The sequence below is a fragment of the Emys orbicularis genome, chromosome 14, assembly GCF_028017835.1.
Source record: "Emys orbicularis isolate rEmyOrb1 chromosome 14, rEmyOrb1.hap1, whole genome shotgun sequence".
In the NCBI taxonomy this organism is placed as follows: Eukaryota; Metazoa; Chordata; order Testudines; family Emydidae; genus Emys; species Emys orbicularis.
The window spans coordinates 34,933,171-34,952,625 of record NC_088696.1 but is presented as its reverse complement, the minus strand read 5'-3'; the positions used below and the strand labels follow the sequence as shown (position 1 = coordinate 34,952,625).

General features: G+C 37.2%; 1 protein-coding gene across 1 annotated transcript in view; it reads left to right on the top strand.

The window, feature by feature from the left end:
- The window catches only part of MBTPS1 (membrane bound transcription factor peptidase, site 1), a 47,143-nt gene that overhangs the window by 21,899 nt on the left and 5,789 nt on the right, over positions 1-19,455 (top strand). The window contains exons 10-19 of the mRNA XM_065416379.1: positions 622-773; positions 3,757-3,918; positions 4,669-4,813; positions 6,001-6,189; positions 6,836-7,008; positions 8,608-8,723; positions 11,366-11,522; positions 12,552-12,676; positions 13,841-13,918; positions 18,797-18,937. Coding sequence (XP_065272451.1) covers positions 622-773; positions 3,757-3,918; positions 4,669-4,813; positions 6,001-6,189; positions 6,836-7,008; positions 8,608-8,723; positions 11,366-11,522; positions 12,552-12,676; positions 13,841-13,918; positions 18,797-18,937 — 1,438 coding nt within the window. The remainder of the gene's footprint in view (positions 1-621; positions 774-3,756; positions 3,919-4,668; positions 4,814-6,000; positions 6,190-6,835; positions 7,009-8,607; positions 8,724-11,365; positions 11,523-12,551; positions 12,677-13,840; positions 13,919-18,796; positions 18,938-19,455) is intronic.

Genomic DNA, 19,455 nt, shown 5'->3' with positions numbered 1-19,455 from the left:
CCCCAGCACAGGAGCTGCTGGGGGCAGTGCTTTCTCCCTGCCGTAGCCCCGGAGCACCCTCCTGCACCCCAAGCCCTCATCCCCGGCCCCACCCCAGAGCCTGCACCCCCAGCCGGAGCCCTCACACCTCTGCACCCCAACCCTCTGTCCCAGCCCTGAGCCCCTTCCCACACTCCGAACCCTTCGGCCCCACCACATGAATTTTGTTATGTGCACCAATATGGAGGTGATGTGTCACACATCACTTCCATATTGGTGCACATAACAAAATTCATTCCGTACGTGGGTGGGAAAAATTAGAAGGAACACTGTCTGGTAGAGTGGAATAATTACCTCCTTTGTCTTACATGTGACTGATTAAGACTTATGATTTTAAGCTGTCTGAAGAAGTCTAAAATTTTCTGAATTTAAATGTTTTCTACTTAAAAAAAAAAAAAAGTGAAAAATGTATATGAACTGTTAATCTAAAACATATACAGAATAGTTTGAATTACATAGGAATTACCCAGGTTGAATCAGACCTGGGGTCTATCTTGTCCAGTATCCTGTCTCTGACATAGGCCAGCACCAGTAAATGATATGTTGATCTAAACATAAACTGTTTTTTTAATTAATTCATAGGAACTGCCAGGAGGTTATGGTAGAGTGAAGCCTGACATTGTTACTTATGGCTCTGGAGTGAGAGGTTCTGGTATGAAGGGTGGATGCCGCTCCCTCTCTGGGACAAGTGTTGCCTCTCCGGTAGTGGCAGGTGCTGTCACTTTGCTAGTAAGGTAATGATTAAAGGAAGAACACGTATCTCAAATGCGTTTGATTAACAAGATCTGTAAATTGACTTTTAAAAAGCCCCTCAATTAAAAATGTTTGTTTCTGCACTTATGAAAACTAACTCTCTGAAGAACAACAAACACAGTTTTTCTGTTTGAGACATTAAGTAGTCTCGAATAATCTATATCTATTGGGCCTAATATTTAGATTTTAGGGCTATCGATTAATCAGTTAACTCATGCGATTAACTAAAAAAAAATTAATCGCAATTAATCGCAGCTTTAATCGCACTGTTAAACAATAAAATATCAATTGAAAGTTATTAAATATTTTTGGATTCTTTTCCACATTTTCAAATATATTGATTTCAATTACAACACAGAATACAAAGTGTACATTGCTCACTTTATATTATTTTTTTTGCTCTGAAGTCACCTCATATAAGTACTGTAGTGCATTCTCTTTATCATGAAAGTGCAGCTTACAACTGTAGATTTTTTTTCCTTACATAACTGCACTCAAAACCAAAACAATGTCCACTCAGTCCTACTTCTTGTTCAGCCAATCGCTAAGACAAACAAGTTTGTTTACATTTATGGGAGATAATGCTGCCCGCTTCTTATTTACAATGTCACCTGAAAGTGAGAACAGGCATTTGCATGGCAGTCTTGTAGCCAGCATTGCAAGGTATTTACATGCCAAATATGCTAAACATTCATATGCCCCTTCATGCTTTGGCCACCATTCCATAGGACATGCTTCCATGCTGATGACGCTCATTAAAAAAATAATGCATTAACAGAATTTGTGACTGAATTCCTTGGGGGAGAATTGTATGTCTCCTGCTCTGTTTTACCTGCAGTCTGCCATATATTTCATGTTATAGCAGTCTTGGATGATGACCCAGCACATGTTGTTCATTTTAAGAACACTTTCACTGCAGATTTAACAAAACTCAAAGAAGTTACCAATGTGAAATTTCTAAAGATGCAGCACTTGACCCAAGGTTTAAGAATCTGAAGTGCCTTCCAAAATCTGAGACGGACGAGGTGTGGAGCATGCTATCAGAAGTCTTAAAAGAGCAACACTCTGATGTGGAAACTACAGATCCCAAACCACCAAAAAGAAAATCAACCATCTGCTCGTGGCATCTGACTCAGATGATGAAATGAACATGCGTTGGTCCGTAATGCTTTGGATCATTATAGAGCAGTATCCATCATCGGGATGGACACGTCCTCTGGAATGGTGGTTGAAGCATGAAGGGACATATGAATCTTTAGTGCATCTGGCACGTAAATATCTTGCAACGCCAGCTACAACAGTGCCATGCGAACGCCTGTTCTGACTTTCAGGTGACATTGTAAACAAGAAGTGGGCAACATTATCTCCTGCAAATGTGAATACACTTGTTTGTCTGAGCGATTGGCTGAACAAGAAGTAGGACTGAGTGGACTCGTAGGCTCTAAAGTTTTACGTTGTTCTATTTTTGAATGCGGTTATTTTTTGCCCATAATCCTACAATTGTAAGTTCAACTTTCATGATAGAGATTGCACTATAGTACTTGAATTAGTTGAATTGAAAAATATTTATTTTGTTTTTTTACAGTCCAAATATTTGTAATAAAAAATAAATATAAAATAAGCACTGTACACTTTATATTCTGTGTTGTAATTGAAATCAGTATATTTGAAAATGCAGAAAACATCCAAAAATATTTAAGTAAATGGTATTCTATTATTGTTTAACAGCGCAATTAATCGTGCAATTAATCATGATTAATTTTTTTAATCGCTTGACAGCCCTATTAGATATACAAGATTTAAATAAATATTTTATAATGTTGATCCATTTTTGCCATACTTTTTAATAGCTTGTTTCAGTCACTGAACTTTACTTGTCCACTTGTTCTGGTAAAAAAGGGAGATGTTTGCATTTTGCTCTTATACCAGGTGCCTAAATACTATACATTTTATGTATGCGGGGGCAGTGGGTGCATTGGTTGTTTATATCATTATATGGCTTCTTAAGTCTTTCTGCTAAGCGCTAAATAGCTGTATGAAAAAGAGGATTTTTCATTTTCTACATTGAACTTGCAATAATATTACAATAGTTCAAGAATATCTTGCAGTAGTTTAAGAATGGCCCACATACAATACTTAGAAAACTTCATCCCCCAAATTTAACTATTCACATGTATTAGCAGCCTGTATATTTCTTGAATATAATTGCGATTGTTTTCTTCAAACATAATAGTCAAGTATGCTTTTTCTGTTTTCCTTAAAAAGAAGTGGGTATTTGTTGAGGAGAAAGATATATAAAGATTTAGATTTCCAGAGAAGGGGGCTAGATGTTTTCAACTTCAAGTATACTTCTGACATGGAACAAAATATCTCTTGGGCTGAAAATATTGTTGACAGTTGAGCATATTGGGTTGTAGAGATGAAAAATTATACATGTTTTAAGGAGCAATATGTGGCGAAATTGCCATTTCCATTTTCATCTTAAGCATTTCCATTGAAAAGTCACTTAAGTGATATTCTCCAGTTTTAACTATAGGTTATGCATATAACATTAACGTCAGTTACGTTTTGCTTAAATTGAATGGGTTAGAATAAGTTTAGGGCTTGCTTACACTTGAAACGCTACAGCGGCACAGCTGTAGACGCTCACGACTGTGGCAGCAGGGGTGTCACAGGAGACAGCAGGGGTTCTCCTGTTGTCATAGTAAATCCGCTTCCTGAGAAGTGGCTGCTAGTTTGACAGAAGAATTCTTCTGTCGACCTAGTGCTGTCTATGCTGGGAGTTAGGCTGGCTGAACTACTTTGCTCAGCCATGTGAATTTTTCACATGCCTGAGCGATGTAGCTGCATTGACTTAACTTTTGAGTGTAGACCTGGCCTTAGTCTCATTTCTCATTCTATGCCTAGCCTGAGACCAGAACAGTACCTCTTAAATGTCATCTAATAAACATTTGTCATTTTTAGCACAGTTCAGAAGCGTGAAATGGTGAATCCAGCTAGTATGAAGCAGGCCCTGATTGCATCCGCACGTAGGCTTCCTGGCGTTAACATGTTTGAGCAAGGGCATGGCAAACTGGATCTTCTTAGAGCCTACCAGATCCTTAATAGCTATAAGCCACAGGCCAGGTGAGTGTTAATTCTTAGTTAATTAATAATCTATTCATGTTCATTGTGTTCTGAATATTTCTTTTAAAAGAAAGTCACACATCTTGCTCAGCTGAGCAGTGTGCATGCTCACATGGTGAAGAGAACTTGCACATAGATTACATAATTCAAATGGAAGAGTTTAATGAAAAGCCTCTTGTCAGAAGCCATCATGTTGCTAAAATTAGAGAAGAATAGGGGCATGAATCTGTCATCTCTTTATTATGAAGGTTTCTACATTTTCTTCCCTTCCTTAGTTTAATCCCCTGGGTGTGTAGTGGAAAATTTAGCACTACGTTAACAAGTATTGTGAATACAGCAATTAAATAGAGAAATAGTCCAATTTTAGTTATCCAACACCATTTTTTAGTTATCCAACACTATTTTTATTGTGCTAAATTGTGTCCTGTTACTTTTTCTTTTTTCTTTTTCATTCTAAAAATAAAAAGAATAACTTTATTTCACATAGAAATGTAGAGCTGGAAGGGACCGCAAAGATCATCAAATGCATTCCCCCATGCTGTGGCAGGCTTAAGTATCACCAGACCATCCCTGACATAAAACTTTCTCATGTTATATTTTAATTTAATCATGGTTTTTATGTCTCAGACTCATTGGGAAGAAAGATCAGAGCTGTGAGAGTGACTATAGCTTGCTAATTTTACCTCTGACTTTTTAACATGATTGTGTTGTACGTACTTTTTAAAATTTACTGTATGTATTTTTTTTCAGTTTGAGTCCAAGCTACATTGACTTGACAGAATGCCCCTACATGTGGCCCTATTGCTCCCAACCTATTTATTATGGAGGAATGCCAACTATTGTTAATATTACCATCCTTAATGGTATGGGTGTCACTGGGAGAATTGTAGACAAGGTAAGACATAAATAGCCATGACTTGGAACAATAATGTTTCACATTGAAGTGCTGCTGCTAATCCTTTCCCAAGTCAAGGCTATTTCATCAATACCAAGTTTTCTGACTAGAGAGAGGATAATACTTTGTGCTTACTTTTCTATTTGGCATGATAAACCTGGTACACCTAGAGCTGTGTGAATAATGGATTTTTTGAATTGTTAGCAATTCTGAAAAATCAAAACATGTTTCGTTTTGGGTCGAACTGAAAACAAATTTTTTCAGCAATTCAAAAAGTCAAAAAAATGTTGAGCTGGGTTAAAACATGTAGTTTCAACCCAACTCAAAAGATTTTGTTTCAATTTGGGGAATTTTAACAAAAGCAAAGGAGGACTGGAGTTGTAACATGTCTAGAGGATGGGATGGCTCCCTTATCAGCTTTAACCCAGTGCTTAATGCTATCGCCTGGGATGTGGGAGTCCTGGGTTCAGTCCCCCATCTGCTTGCTGTGGAGAAACAATTTGAACTTGAGTCTCCCACATTGCAGGAGAGCACCCTAACTACTGGGCTCAACCTCTCCTGCTGAAGCTGTTCCACTTTTTATGAGTAATTAGTAATTGGATCAGGGACTTGAACTTGGGTTTCCCATGTCCTAAATGAGTGACCTAATTACCAGGTGATAGTCAACCTTAACTCTCTTTCCCTGGTCCAGTGACTATTGCCATTATGAATGACAATGAATAGTCCTTGGGCAGGTCAGTAACGCATTGTTACAGATTAAATCTTAAAAGAACATCGATGCATATTGCAGTCCTTTTCCAACATCCTGGGCTAGCATTAACACTTAGACGAAGTTTGTATAATTTGGGTGGACACCCTTTAGTCATCCCTTTTTGTTGTTGGAGGAAAACTGTTTCTATTAATTATTATTTTTAGTAGAGAAGTACCCATTTGTTCTGGTGATTGTACAAATACCTGTTAAAGGCAGCCCAAGAGCTCACTGTCTAAATAATTGATGCAAGGAATAATTAATACAATATTTGACCCCCAGACTTTATATTTTATAATTGAGCACAACAGGATCTCCAAAAATGTGTGTTTGTTTTTAAGCAGTGTATATAAAATTTAGTAGATTATTTGTGACAACAAATATTCCTTCATCAACATTTTAAAATAATTACCAACACTTTCTATTTTCTACTCTGCAGCCGGACTGGCAGCCCTATTTACCACAGAATGGAGATAATATTGAAGTGGCTTTCTCCTATTCCCCGGTGTTATGGCCTTGGTCAGGATACCTAGCAATTTCTATTTCTGTAGCAAAGAAAGCAGCATCTTGGGAAGGCATTGCTCAAGGTCATGTCATGATCACAGTATTGTCCCCTGCAGAAAATGAAGTAAGTTTACCTCATTTCAGTGTTTTATCATGTAGTGATAAATGAATATCCCTCTAAGTGGTTGGTTTAGGTTTATAATCTTGGGTGCAGTTGAATTTGGGGACAAGGTTTAATAGTCTGAGCAAGAAATCTAACAGTTGAGGGCATGATATAAACATGAAATGAATGCACTCAAACAAAGAAACAAAAACCCCATTCACATGGCCAACTCCATAGAGAGATAAGGCTAATATAAATTGTACGTAAACTGGTGGAATATAGGAAATCTTCAGGGATTGATAATAAATTAGAATTATTTTTCTCTCCAAAAAAAGAACTCATTGTTTTGGAGAAGTCTCAAATGTTTAAAGCACCGAAGCTTTTTTTAAATATTTTAAATTCTGAGCATAAATGTAAACCACTGAATATACAAAGGATTTTTTACAATGGGGTTACAATACTTGTGTGATTTATGGGGTTAGACCTTCATCTCTGGACATTCGTTGCTGGCACTGGGAAACTGTTCCTGGATTTAGTGGGTAAACTTGGCAAATAAAATCAAAAATCATTCTTCAGTATTTCTGGACCTTTATAATCCTAAATGAAATTGTAAATACTCTTTTAGGAAAAGCATTTCATTATTTTTGTTTTCCGTTTTTTCTTCCAGTCTAAAAGTGGTGCAGAGCAGACTTCTACTGTGAAGCTCCCAATAAAAGTAAAGATTATTCCTACCCCTCCTCGTAGCAAGCGAGTCCTTTGGGATCAGTATCACAATCTTCGTTATCCACCAGGATACTTCCCCAGAGATAATTTGAGGATGAAGAATGATCCTTTAGATTGGTGTGTCTCTTCAGTTTTATCTGAGAAATCGTAACTAATTCCTTGGGTTTATTTCTTGACTGTATATTAATGACATGCAATACAGTACAACCTCACTATAACACCCTTCGTAATAGTAAACCTTGGGCTATAGCGAACCTGGCCCTTGATCCCATCTCCGGCCCTTCATCCCATCTCCAGCCCCGCCTACTGCAGCCAGGGGGCTGACAATTCCTCTGGCTCCAGGGCTGCGGGGAGGTGGGGGCACACAGCTCCTCCTGCTGCCGGAGGAGCTGTCTGCCGTGGCCCCGGGGCCGGAGGAGCTCTCAGTTCTGCTGCGGGGCTCAAGGTGTCAGCCACCCCTTCTCCCCCCCACACACAGCAGGTTTCTTTCCCTATAACGAACCCCTGGCTATAAGAACCAAATGGCTTGGATCCCCAGGGGTTCGTTATAGCGAGGGTGTATTGTACCTTTATTGTCTAGGGAACACAATCCCACTTCCAGCATAACATGGGGAATTTTATTTTCTAATAATTTAATGGAAAACAATACAGCTTCTGGATGGAGTTTTTGAGCTTTATCTGTGGTTTATTAACAACTTATTTAAATTATTTCCTGGATTTCTGAAGAAGAGTTTGACATCTGTAAAGAGTGAAATGTATTTGAAAACTAAGGTTTCCGCTTTTTAAAGTATTTTGCTCTCATTTAAAAAACAAAACACCTTTACAAATTCAGCTAGATTCATTATAGAAAACTCAAACTGAAGGTTCATTTTTAAAAATAACGTAATAGTTTAGTTTAATTACAGATTGAATAAGGCATGTTCTCAGCTCCTCTATCCTCTTTGTGATAGGGAACTGGTGTACACATTATTGTCTGTGTTGGCACACATCAAAGCAACCTGAGAGATTCCAGACTAGGGCCCCTGCTTTTTGAGAAATGTCTCCATATTGGTCCCTCACTCCTAAAGAAGTTGATGTTAGTATACCAAAAAAGGAACTACTCCAGAGTCTGACTTGGGTGGAGACAAGGACTGTGGGCACTGTGTGGGAGGGAGCATACAGTGAGAAAGCAATGGGAACCAAGCAGGTTACAGGTGCTGGGTGTCTTCTGAACAGCTGCCTGGGAACAGGGATACTCCTGTCCCCCTAGAATGGCTCTTGGCAAGTGGCCAGGAGCTGCTTCCACTGGTTTCAGCAGTTCTCCAAAGTCAGTCCCACTTACTTGCTTCATCTCCTGGTAGCTGGCGTTGCTCTCACCAGCTCTTCTGTGGGAAGGAAAGTTAGTAAGAGCAGCTGGTTTCAATATGGGGTAATTTTTTCTTTTTGTGATGTGTAATAAACAGATACTAATGTATTTCATAAGAGGCCTCAACCCAGCCCTTAATGTTGTTTGTGTAATTCATTGCACTCTATTACTGCACTCACAGATGATACAGTTTGCACAGAATTGTGCATAGAGTTGATTATGCATGGAAAATTAGAAGCCATCATTTGAAAATGTCTCTTTTTGAAAAGAAAATAAACATTGACCCTATAACAAGATAATGTAGTTTAGGTTTGTGCATGTGATGTTTACATTTCTTGACCACTATTTTTGTTTACTTTTATTTTTATTAGGAATGGTGACCACATCCATACAAACTTCAGGGATATGTACCAGCATCTAAGAAGCATGGGATATTTTGTTGAAGTTCTTGGTTCCCCATTTACATGTTTTGACGCTAGTCAGTATGGTAAGCAGTCATGCATTATTTGTGTTCGGTTAATTTTTTTTAGAAGCTTTCTTATCTTTGTAAGGGATTGAAAAGATTTGAAAAAATACTAGAGAGTACATGCTATTAGAAAAATAACTGCATGCATTATAAATGTGTCTTTAATTTTACAAAGGAAGTTTCTCTGTAGTATTCCATTTTCGGCAGTAAAATTAGTCAATTCTCCTTTCGTTGTATCCAAAAATATTTAATAGGCTGAGAAGGAGGAAAACTCATCATTCAATCTGCCATAATGTTCTGATTTCCCTAGCCCCTATATCGCATTGTATATCAAATCATAGAAATGTATTGTCACTACTGTGTCTGTGGCTGTTGCTTTGGTGGTGAATCTTGGTCTTACATTGTTCATGGGTTTAATTAATATTATGGCAAGCTGCCAAAATCTTCCCAAGGAAGGGAAGTGAGAGAAGGGGAATAGCAATGTTCAACAGTTTACAGTTCATGGAACAAAGAGAAGGCACCTCGATAGCCTTCGGGCATCCTCCCCCGCCAAATATCAAAGGACTGCTGCAAATAAGGAAAGTGTGAGACCGTAAAGAAAAGGTTGCAAGAATCCTTTATCATGGGCAGCGTTAGGCAACCTTAATATAGGGTTTGCTATAATGATAAGTGGAACCACCTTGCATGCTGTCTTCATTTCGCTGCTGGAGAATAGGAAGCCCTTAAAACAAATGCCAGTGTCACATGGATGCTGCCAAACAAGGTTCTCTTGCATGACAGCGAACTTTGTTTCAGCCTTACACATTTAAATACTCTAAATATTAAATTCCTCAAATTGTGTTAATGGAAATCCCTATATAAGTTAAACTGTAACAGCATTCACTGAAAAAGCAAATGGCCTGTTGGGCTTTCAGAAATTAGAATAGGACTCAAGTATCAGAGGGGTAGCCGTGTTAGTCTGAATCTGTAAAAAGCAACAGAGGGTCCTGTGGCACCTTTAAGACTAACAGAAGTATTGGGAGCATAAGCTTCCGTGGGTAAGAACCTCACTTCTTCAGATGCATCTGAAGAAGTGAGGTTCTTACCCACGAAAGCTTATGCTCCCAATACTTCTGTTAGTCTTAAAGGTGCCACAGGACCCCCTGTTGCTTTTTAGAATAGGACTGTTCTTTTGCATAAATATATAAACTATAAAGGCTATCCTGTCACATATGGATAAATATACAAAATTACCTTCAGTCAAAAGTGGAAATGAATTTGATGTTCATTCTACTCAACTGTCCAATATATTGAATAGCATTTTCTGTGTAAAAACTTCATTTGCAGAAGGGGGAGGATGCAATGGGATTCTCTTCTGTGTTCTTGGTGATGCTGCAATTTGTTAACACTTCCAGTTTAAATGCTTTTGTCCTATTACCATTTTATATAAAACAAAGCAAATAGGAGGGGAAAAAACAATTCCAATAGACAGCTTTGAAAGAAGAGCTCTAGCAATATTAGAAGAAAGAAAGAATAATGTCAATGTACCTCTTATTAGGAAATGTTTTATTACAGAGAGAGAGTGAAGAATTAAGGTGCCTCGATAACTAGTAGCAAATTAACATCTCAGTTGTTTATTCCAGGGCATACGAGTATATTTTTCCAATTACTTTTCCTGTGGGGCAAATAAGTCGCCTTCTTATTTTGTTTGGTTATTTATAATAACATTGTGACATACTCAGGGGCATATCTAAATGAAATAACCAAGACCGTTTTTTAATTTTCTGCATCAAAAAGGCAGCAAGAAGTCTCAATATTTTTTTTAATCTGCCTATTATGACTTCACAGCAGCTACAGTAATAAAAGATAGTATTTGAACAGAAGGAAAACATGGTGATAGATCACTAAACTTACAGTTTTCTGTATTAAAGCAAGCAATTACCATTCAAATCTTTACTGTTTATTTGGCCAGGATTCATTCTTCATTCTTGTATTATCAAGTATAAAAATTAAACTTGTCATCAAAGTAAAAAGCTTTACATATTAAAGGACATCCAATCTATCTCATGTAAAGACTTAATCACTGGTTTGTGTATTTACATTAGAGACGCTACAGAATTCCTCTTCTTCCCCTACATATGCACAGCTTCAAAACACACTGATCCGTGTAATATTCACTACTGAGTTGTTTTCATATTGGTATTTTCTTACACACGTTGTTGAAGCCTTCCTGTTTTAATGGCTGTATGTTCCTGCTCAGGATGGCAAGCCACTGATTTTGTTTGTGAGATTTTAAGGTCTTGTCAAAGGAAAAATCCTGGCTGAAACATAGTCATAGAGTCACTATCAGTGCATCTTTTATTCTTTACTATAACTTCCTCTGTAGCATGACACGTTAAAGGAGTTGGTGGTCTTAATCCAGTACCTACATCCTAGAAACCATCATTACAATTGACACTTATTATTGGCATTCTTGAAAGAAACTAGGGATTGAAAGGACATGGAAACTGAAGTACCACGACACCGCTAACGGTGGCTCCTTCAAGTCAGTTTGGAGCATATTGTTAGGACAGCCTAGGCACACTGCACAGATGCTACCTTCTGCATGAGTTCTGTGGATAGAGATAACATTACATTGGTTAGACCTTCAAAGATTATGAATTCTGTTTGCTCTGTTCATATAGGGACCTTACTGATGGTGGACAGTGAGGAAGAATATTTTCCTGAAGAAATCACCAAGCTAAGGAGGGATGTTGATAATGGACTCTCGCTAATAGTGTTCAGTGATTGGTACAACACTTCAGTGATGAGAAAAGTCAAGTTCTACGATGAAAACACAAGGTATTAGTTTGTGGTGGAGGGTCTGTGGGAATCACAATTTAACATAATTGCTCTTTATAAGGAGGTCATCATAAAAAAAAAAAAAAACTTGTCAATTGTCTAAGATAATGAAGTAACATTATTTTAGTATTTGCAGTGTTTCCCACAATATGTATAAGGAAGGGAATACTGCAGATGCTAAATTCACTTTGTCTTTATCTAATGGCAAATGGGCATGTTTTTAACAGCAATTGCTGTAAATTTATATATAATCTTAAGGCAACATATGTCACAAATATAGAGACTAGAAAAAACAATGATTACTTAAATAAAAAGTTCTCAGTTGTCAGTTTTTGGGAGGCGAGTGGGAAGGAGAACATAGATTATGAATGGTATCAATTAGCTAGATGACCCAGTATTCAAATATCTGAAATAATTCCTATATATTTTATAAAGGGGGAAATACATGAGCATCACTAATAATGAAACATTTAATAAGTCAACTTTGTGTTATTTTTAACCTAGAAATTATCCAACCAACTGTTAACAAACAATATTTTCTGTTATTGGAAATATCAGAAGTTCCTCATTCTTTCGGACAGCTTTTAAATGATTTGGGCCATTGGCTTTTTTCCTTCCTTGCCAAACCAAGTAGACATATGTCAAAATGTTTTATTTCAAGGTGTTTTTTGTCCTGTTCTGGAAAAGCACACTTCGTTTCACTGTAAAGCTGGACCACATTGAGAATTTCACATTTGTAATGTTAATTAACTTAGGCTCGGATTTTCAAAGGAGCCTAAAGGAGTGAGGTGCCTATATCCCATAGAAATGCTTTGGGATTTTGGCACATAAATCACTTCAGACCTCTTTGAAAATCCTAGTCATAGTGTTCAAACTGTCACTACCAAATAAACATTGACATTTATGTCCCTGGTACTGATTGCTTTGGTGCATTCTGAATATCATCCAGGGAGATATTGGACTTCTGTCATGAAACAAAATTTTGGATCTTCTATACTAATAACCTGTGCCATGCTCTAATTTTTGTAGGCAGTGGTGGATGCCAGATACTGGAGGTGCTAATATTCCAGCTCTCAATGATCTTCTCTCTGTCTGGAACATGGCCTTTAGTGATGGGCTGTACGAAGGGGATTTTACCATGGCAAACCATGAAAGTAAGTCATGGAATACAGTACTTGACTACTCCAAGAATAGAATGTTCTTTGGAGAAATAGTTATACTTATGGGACATGTGACTTTCAGAGATACTGCAACTCTTAACACCCCTATGGAATTATATGAAAAAATCGATTAGATTTTAGATTAATATCTGTATAATAAACTCTGTGGTCTTCTTTGTATTTGCGTTCCAGATGTAGTTCTGAGTGTTTTATTTATTTTTTAATTTGAAACTATAGTTACTGACTAATTAAAAATATACAGATATCAAGGTTCAGGTTTGTCCTATTTTAACTTAATATTTTAAATTAAATTTTGAAGTTCTTTCTCTTTAAAAAAGAATTCACATGTGGAGTCACTCTTCAAAACATTCCACTTTTGACACATGTATATAATTTTTGGATGTTCTTTAGCACATCTTGTCCTCTTGGCCTTTGAATTCTCTACCCATAATTGATTGATTTAAATATGTCTACCCATATAGATTGATATGTTTCATTGTTTGAGGTTATAGCTATTATGATGAATGGTCTTGTGGTGAAAGACACTGGACTGGGGCTCAGGAAAACTGGATTCAGTTTATAGCTCTGCCACAGGCTTTCTGGTTGACCTTGGACAAGTCACTTAATCTCCCTTTGCCTTAGTTTCCAATCTTCTACTTGTATGTTGTTTCCTTTTTTTCACACTCTTTGTCTATTCTGTTTATTTAGACTGTAAGCTCTTCAGATCAGGGACTGCCTCTAATTTTGTTTGTACAATCCCTGATTGTTGGCGTGGGCCACTGGAATACAAATAATAACTATCTTTGATAGTGATAACAGCGGCTTGTAAAAGATAAAATAATTAAGCTTCTGTTTTGGGTTTGAGAAAGATTATAACATTGTAACTTCTAAAATGAAAGTATACTTGAGTGAAATATATGAAATGAAATATTTGAAACCTTTGCTTGGAAATTCTTTAACAGTTAATTGAAAAAAAAACCTCACTGACTATGCAGATTATATGGTGATTTTAATCAGAATATGAGAACTCATATAAGCATGATTGATGCATTTCTTTTCTTTATTGACCTTCACAGTTAACTGAATAATGGGCGGGAGGGGGAGGGAAAAGAGCATTCATAGCCTGTGCATTGTAACTTCATATGTCTATTCTTTCAGTGAACTATGCATCAGGATGCAGTATTGCTAAGTTTCCAGAAGATGGCATTGTAATTTCACACACTTTTAAAGACCAAGGTATACAGCTGCATTTCCTTATTTTTATTATTTTGTTATTAATGGTATTTCTAGGTAGGTACACAGGTAAACATTTATAATTGAGTGCAAAAGTTACCAAAAATATGTAGAATAATTCAGTAGATAAGTTGTTTCTTTTGGTATAGCATTCTTACACACAGTTTAGGACACAAGCAATTCATGCAGCACTGTTATAACCAGGTACAGGCATGCTTTTGATATAAGACAGTTATATGCAACTATATACACACACATTTATTTAATACTGCTCTCTCTGTGTATCTATATATATACTTACAGATGTAGCAGAAATTGTGTGTGCATCTGGGGGCATAGGTAATTATTAGTGTCCTTTCTGCGTGTGATTTTGTGCAGTTTTAGTTCAGACTGTTTCTTGTATTTTTCAGTTAAAGTGATAGCTGAAGTCTAAATGTCTTTAAACTCAGACTTGGTACTATCAAATTGGACTGTATCTTCTATTTTTTTATATTATCTTTAGCTATATCTCAGTTTAGGATTTTCTTTTCCAAGCCATAAGTTGGTGATGCATTTGTCTTACAGCTATAGCTAATGTTTTGAACAAGTATCACATTTTGTTGTTAGCAATTATCTTTGAGAACTCATGGAGGACAGGTGAGGTCCCAGAGGACTGAAGAAAGGCAAACATAGTACCTATCTTTAAAAGCAAGAATAAAGAGGAGCTAGGGGATTATAGACTAGTTTAATACTTGGAAAAATACTGGAACAAACTATTAAGCAATCAGTTTGTAAACACCTAGAGGATAATAGGGTTATAAGAAATAGCCAGCATGGATTTGTCAAGAATAAATCCTGCCAAATAAACCTAATTTCCTTCTTCAATGGAGTTATTGGCCTAGTGGATGGGGGAAGCAGTGGATGTGATATATCTTGATTTTAATAAGAGTTTTGACCCAGTCCCCCATGATACGCTCATAAGCAAATTAGGGAAATGTAGTCTGGATGAAATTACTGTAAGGTGGTGCATAACTGGTTGAAAGACAGTACTCAAAGACTAGTTACACTGCTCTACAGCCAAAATGCTTCTGAAATAAATGTAGTCAAACTTTACTAATTCTGGGTCACTGAGAACAAAAATGATGCTTAAAATTGTTGATTGGCTCTAGTTTTCAAGATATGCTATTGGGTCAGTATATACGACCCTTGACTTGGGAATGGCGGAGGATAAGTGAGTTATAAAGGGAAGAGATCTCAATTTAAACCAGAAATGACTAAAATACATCTTTGACTGGATCTATGAATAAATCTATGACTGGGTTTGGACAGTACTTGCTTTTTAGGCAAAACAATGAATGATGCAATCTGAAGCTGGTATTGCCTCATACATGATATGAATTGCATCATGTTATTCCTAGAAGTCATGGATGATGCAATAATAACGAAGCTTACATCACTCTGCTGAACAAATTGCCCTATATCAGCTCTAAAAATCATACAGTGTCGTGCTCTCTTATTTGTCAGTGTTTGATTTTGCAAAGGGACACATTTCTGTTTAGCCAAAGTGAGCAGAGATGCCTTGTACTTGTATGAACAGTGCAGATAACTTCTGCTATGTTTGTGGTGAATTGACTTTTGCATCACAAAAGCGCAGTATAACCACTATGGTTAAGAAAGCCTATCACCTTTATTTTGGCTGCAAAATTGGAGATCAGGACAAGAGGTGGGCCCCACACGTATGCTGCAACACTTGTGCAACAAATCTTCGCCAGTGGTTGAACAGGAAAAGGAAATCTATGCCTTTTGCAGTGCCAATGATTTGGAGAGAGCCAACAGATCATACCAGCAATTGTTACTTCTGCATGGTGCCTCCAGTTGGGAAAGGTGTGTCAAAGAAGAAAAAGTGGACTGTGCATTATCCAAACATTCCATCAGCTATACGCCCAGTACCCCACGGAGAAGGACTGCCGGTTCCTGATGCACCAGAATCATTCTCACTTGAGTCAGACGAGGAAGAGGAAGAGGATGAAACTTCTGGTCCTGAACCATCAATGTCACAGGACCCACATTTTCTCCCATCCTCCTCCTCTGAACCACACCTCATAACACAAGGTGAACTGAATGACCTTGTCAGGGATTTGGAACTACCCAAGAGTAAGGCAGAGCTGTTGGGCTCCAGACTACAGCAGTGGAATCTCCTGGCAGGTGATGTTAGGGTTTCCATGTTCCGTGACCGTCAAAAGGATCTTGTCCCATTCTTCTTCATGGAAGGTGATCTTGTAGCCTGCAACAACATCGATGGTGTGATGGCAGCCCTCAACATCGTTCACGATCCAGATGAGTGGAGACTGTTCATTGATTCATCGAAGACGAGTCTTAAAGCTGTTTTACTGCATAATGGCAATGTTTTGCCATCAATTCCAGTTGGTCATGCAGTCCATATGAAGGAAACCTATGACAACATGAAACAACTTTTGAGGTGCATAAACTATGACCAACATCAGTGGCAGCTTTGTGGCGATTTGAAGGTTGTTGCTCTCTTGCTTGGTCTGCAGACTGGATACACAAAGTACTGCTGTTTTCTCTGTGAATGGGATAGTCGTGCAAGAGATTCCCACTACATCAAGAAAGATTGGCCACTCCGACAGTCATTGGAGCCTGGGAGGAAAAGTGTTCAGCATCCACCACTTGTTGAATCAAGGAAGATTTTGTTACCACCCTTACACAGCAAGCTGGGTCTGATGAAGAACTTTGTCAAGGCCATTTATAAAATACAAGCAGCTTTCAAGTACCTCCGTGGAAAATTTCCAAGGTTAAGTGAAGCTAAGATAAAGGAAGGTGTCTTTGTTGGTCCTCAGATTCGTGAACTTCTTCGAGATGATGCATTTGACCATGCACTGCGTGGCAAGGAAAAGACGGCATGGAAAGCCTTCCAGTTAGTGGCAATAAATTTTCTCGGAAACAACAAGGCAGACAACTACAGGTTGTTGGTGGAAAACCTCCTCAAGGCATACAAAAGCCTTGGTTGCAACATGTCACTAAAGATACATTTTTTGCACTCTCATCTAGATTTTTTTCCACCGAACTGCGGAGCAGTGAGCGACGAGCACGGCGAGCGATTTCACCAGGACATTGCAACAATGGAGAAACGCTATCAGGGCAAATGGAGCCCATCAGTGCTTGCAGACTATTGCTGGACAGTGACAAGAGATGCTCCATTTAATGAATACAAGAGACAAGCCAAGAAGCGCCAAGTAGACACTGAATAGGACTAAACTATGTACAGAATAGTTTTTTGCCTTTTGTTTCATAATAAATTTTATGTATATAACCCTTTTGCTGATTTTTAAAGTGTTACATAAACAGGACAGGTGAAATATTATCATGTAAAGCAACCATAAACACATGAAAAGACCTAGGTTTACAATTTATGATTAAAACTCTACTATCTATACAATACACATAGACATAAAATGTAAAAACTTAAATATCTTAGAAACAGTAGCCAATCAGTTGTTTTAATTGTCATATTTGAATTCAGCACATCAAACTACATAATAAATAGCACATTTTATCTCTGAAGCAGACGACTTCTCAAAAATTGTAGACCAGTGTTATCAATGGTTCACTGTCAAAAGTTTGAATGTATCTCACAATGTACAGTTAGTGCCCTTTTGAGTTATGAGTGCCTGATTTTAATAGTTTTTTGCTTTTTTGATAAATGTATCCATACCACCACCTGTCTCTTTGGTTTTTCTTCCTTACCATTTACAACTCGTTTCAATTTAGGTGCAGATATTCTATTTACAAGCCATCAGTTTAAATAGCTATTAATCATTAAGAGAGTCTCAGTCTTGTAAGTGACGAGCACCTGAATATCCTTATAAAGTTGCTTTTTAGATTGTTATTGCAACTGTCTCAGAGGAGATGACTGAGCAATAGCAGAACTTGACAATGAAATCTGGTTTGTTTTGTTTTTTTTAAATAGAAACAGAAAAAAGTGAAACTAGGTAAGAGTTAAAACAAAAGAGAAAATAGGAGGAAAGCATGTGAGTTAGGTAAAATTTTCTTTTTGGCATATTTCTCCATTATAAACTTAGTCTTTTGTTCATAAATTGAAAGTTGAACAGGAGTTTAAATACACCAGAAGTTTGTAGTGCATAGACATAATGAGATGCACACACTGGAAAACAATTGCCTTTATTCCTCATAACCCCAACTATTAAACATGTTGTATAGGAACATTCTTCAGTTAGAAATTCCATTTTGTTGCTCTTTACAAAGAGAGGGAATGCCTTACTTTGAGACTACTGTATTCTTGCTTCTAATTCCATGAACAGTGCTTGGCTTCTAATAATATTAAAACATGGTAGCCATGTATGTGGATGTTAAGTAAAATGTGTTGTAATGGTCAGTGTTTAAATTAGTAGATACTGCACACCCTTACAAGAAATTAATTTCACAAAGTCCCTTTAAACTCTTCATAAAAAATTCACTCTTTACAATGGAAAAAAAAACCCTTATGTAGAAAATCTTAATTATCTGCTATTTTAAAACTTGGGGAATTGTAGGTGAAATTTTAGGATTTTTCATTAGAGAACGTTAAAGACAGTGAAACACTTGAGTCTTGATTCTGCAACTGCACTAAAGTAAAGAAAATTAAAAACTCAGAGGGGGAATTACAAAACCAAAGCCTTGGAGTGGTTTTATTTGTTGCCAAATTTGTCTAGGAAATCTTCTCATGAATGTAATCTCAAATTAAGAGCCAGACAACTGCATTTATTGAATGTTTATTATTTATACGTTGTAAAATGTGGGGGATTGTGTATCGTGGAGGGGGGGAAGGTTTAAATTGCATATGGCTTTTAGTAAAATTTAAAATTCCTTCTCCCTCTGTTCTAGGTCTTGAAGTTTTAAAGCAGGAGACTGCTGTAGTTGAAAATGTCCCCATTTTGGGACTGTACCAAATTCCTTCTGAAGGTGGAGGCAGACTAGTTCTGTATGGAGACTCTAACTGCTTAGATGATAGTCATCGGCAAAAAGGTATATGAACTGAGCTATGCAGAATGAATTGCTTTTACATACTGACACCCGCGGTGCTGGCTGGTTTACAGCTCCCATCAGCAAAATTTATATTTGCTATGAAAAAAAATCTAAATGCCACCAATCATAGGACAATCTGATTTCTTCATAGCTGTATTGAATGTGCTCTATCTAGTATATTTGTAAAATCCAATTATGGCTAGAAGAGTGACTCTGTAAAATGACCTCATGATATCCAGTAGTTCTGATCCTTGTACTTATACAGATTCCTGTCTATATTCTGAACCTGTTTCTAATAGAACATAGCATTACTTTGAGATATCAGGGTGGATTTCCAGGATTAGCAGTTAAAAAACTTTTTTTTTTACTTGTAAATTGAGGGCATGTCTGATTTGGAGTCATTGATACACAAATATGGTACCCCATGATCCTATTTTTATAGTGTCATTTGCATAGTATAATTGTCGTTTAAAGTGTATTTTTGCATTACCGTTTTTTATCAGTAGGTCTAGCAAAAC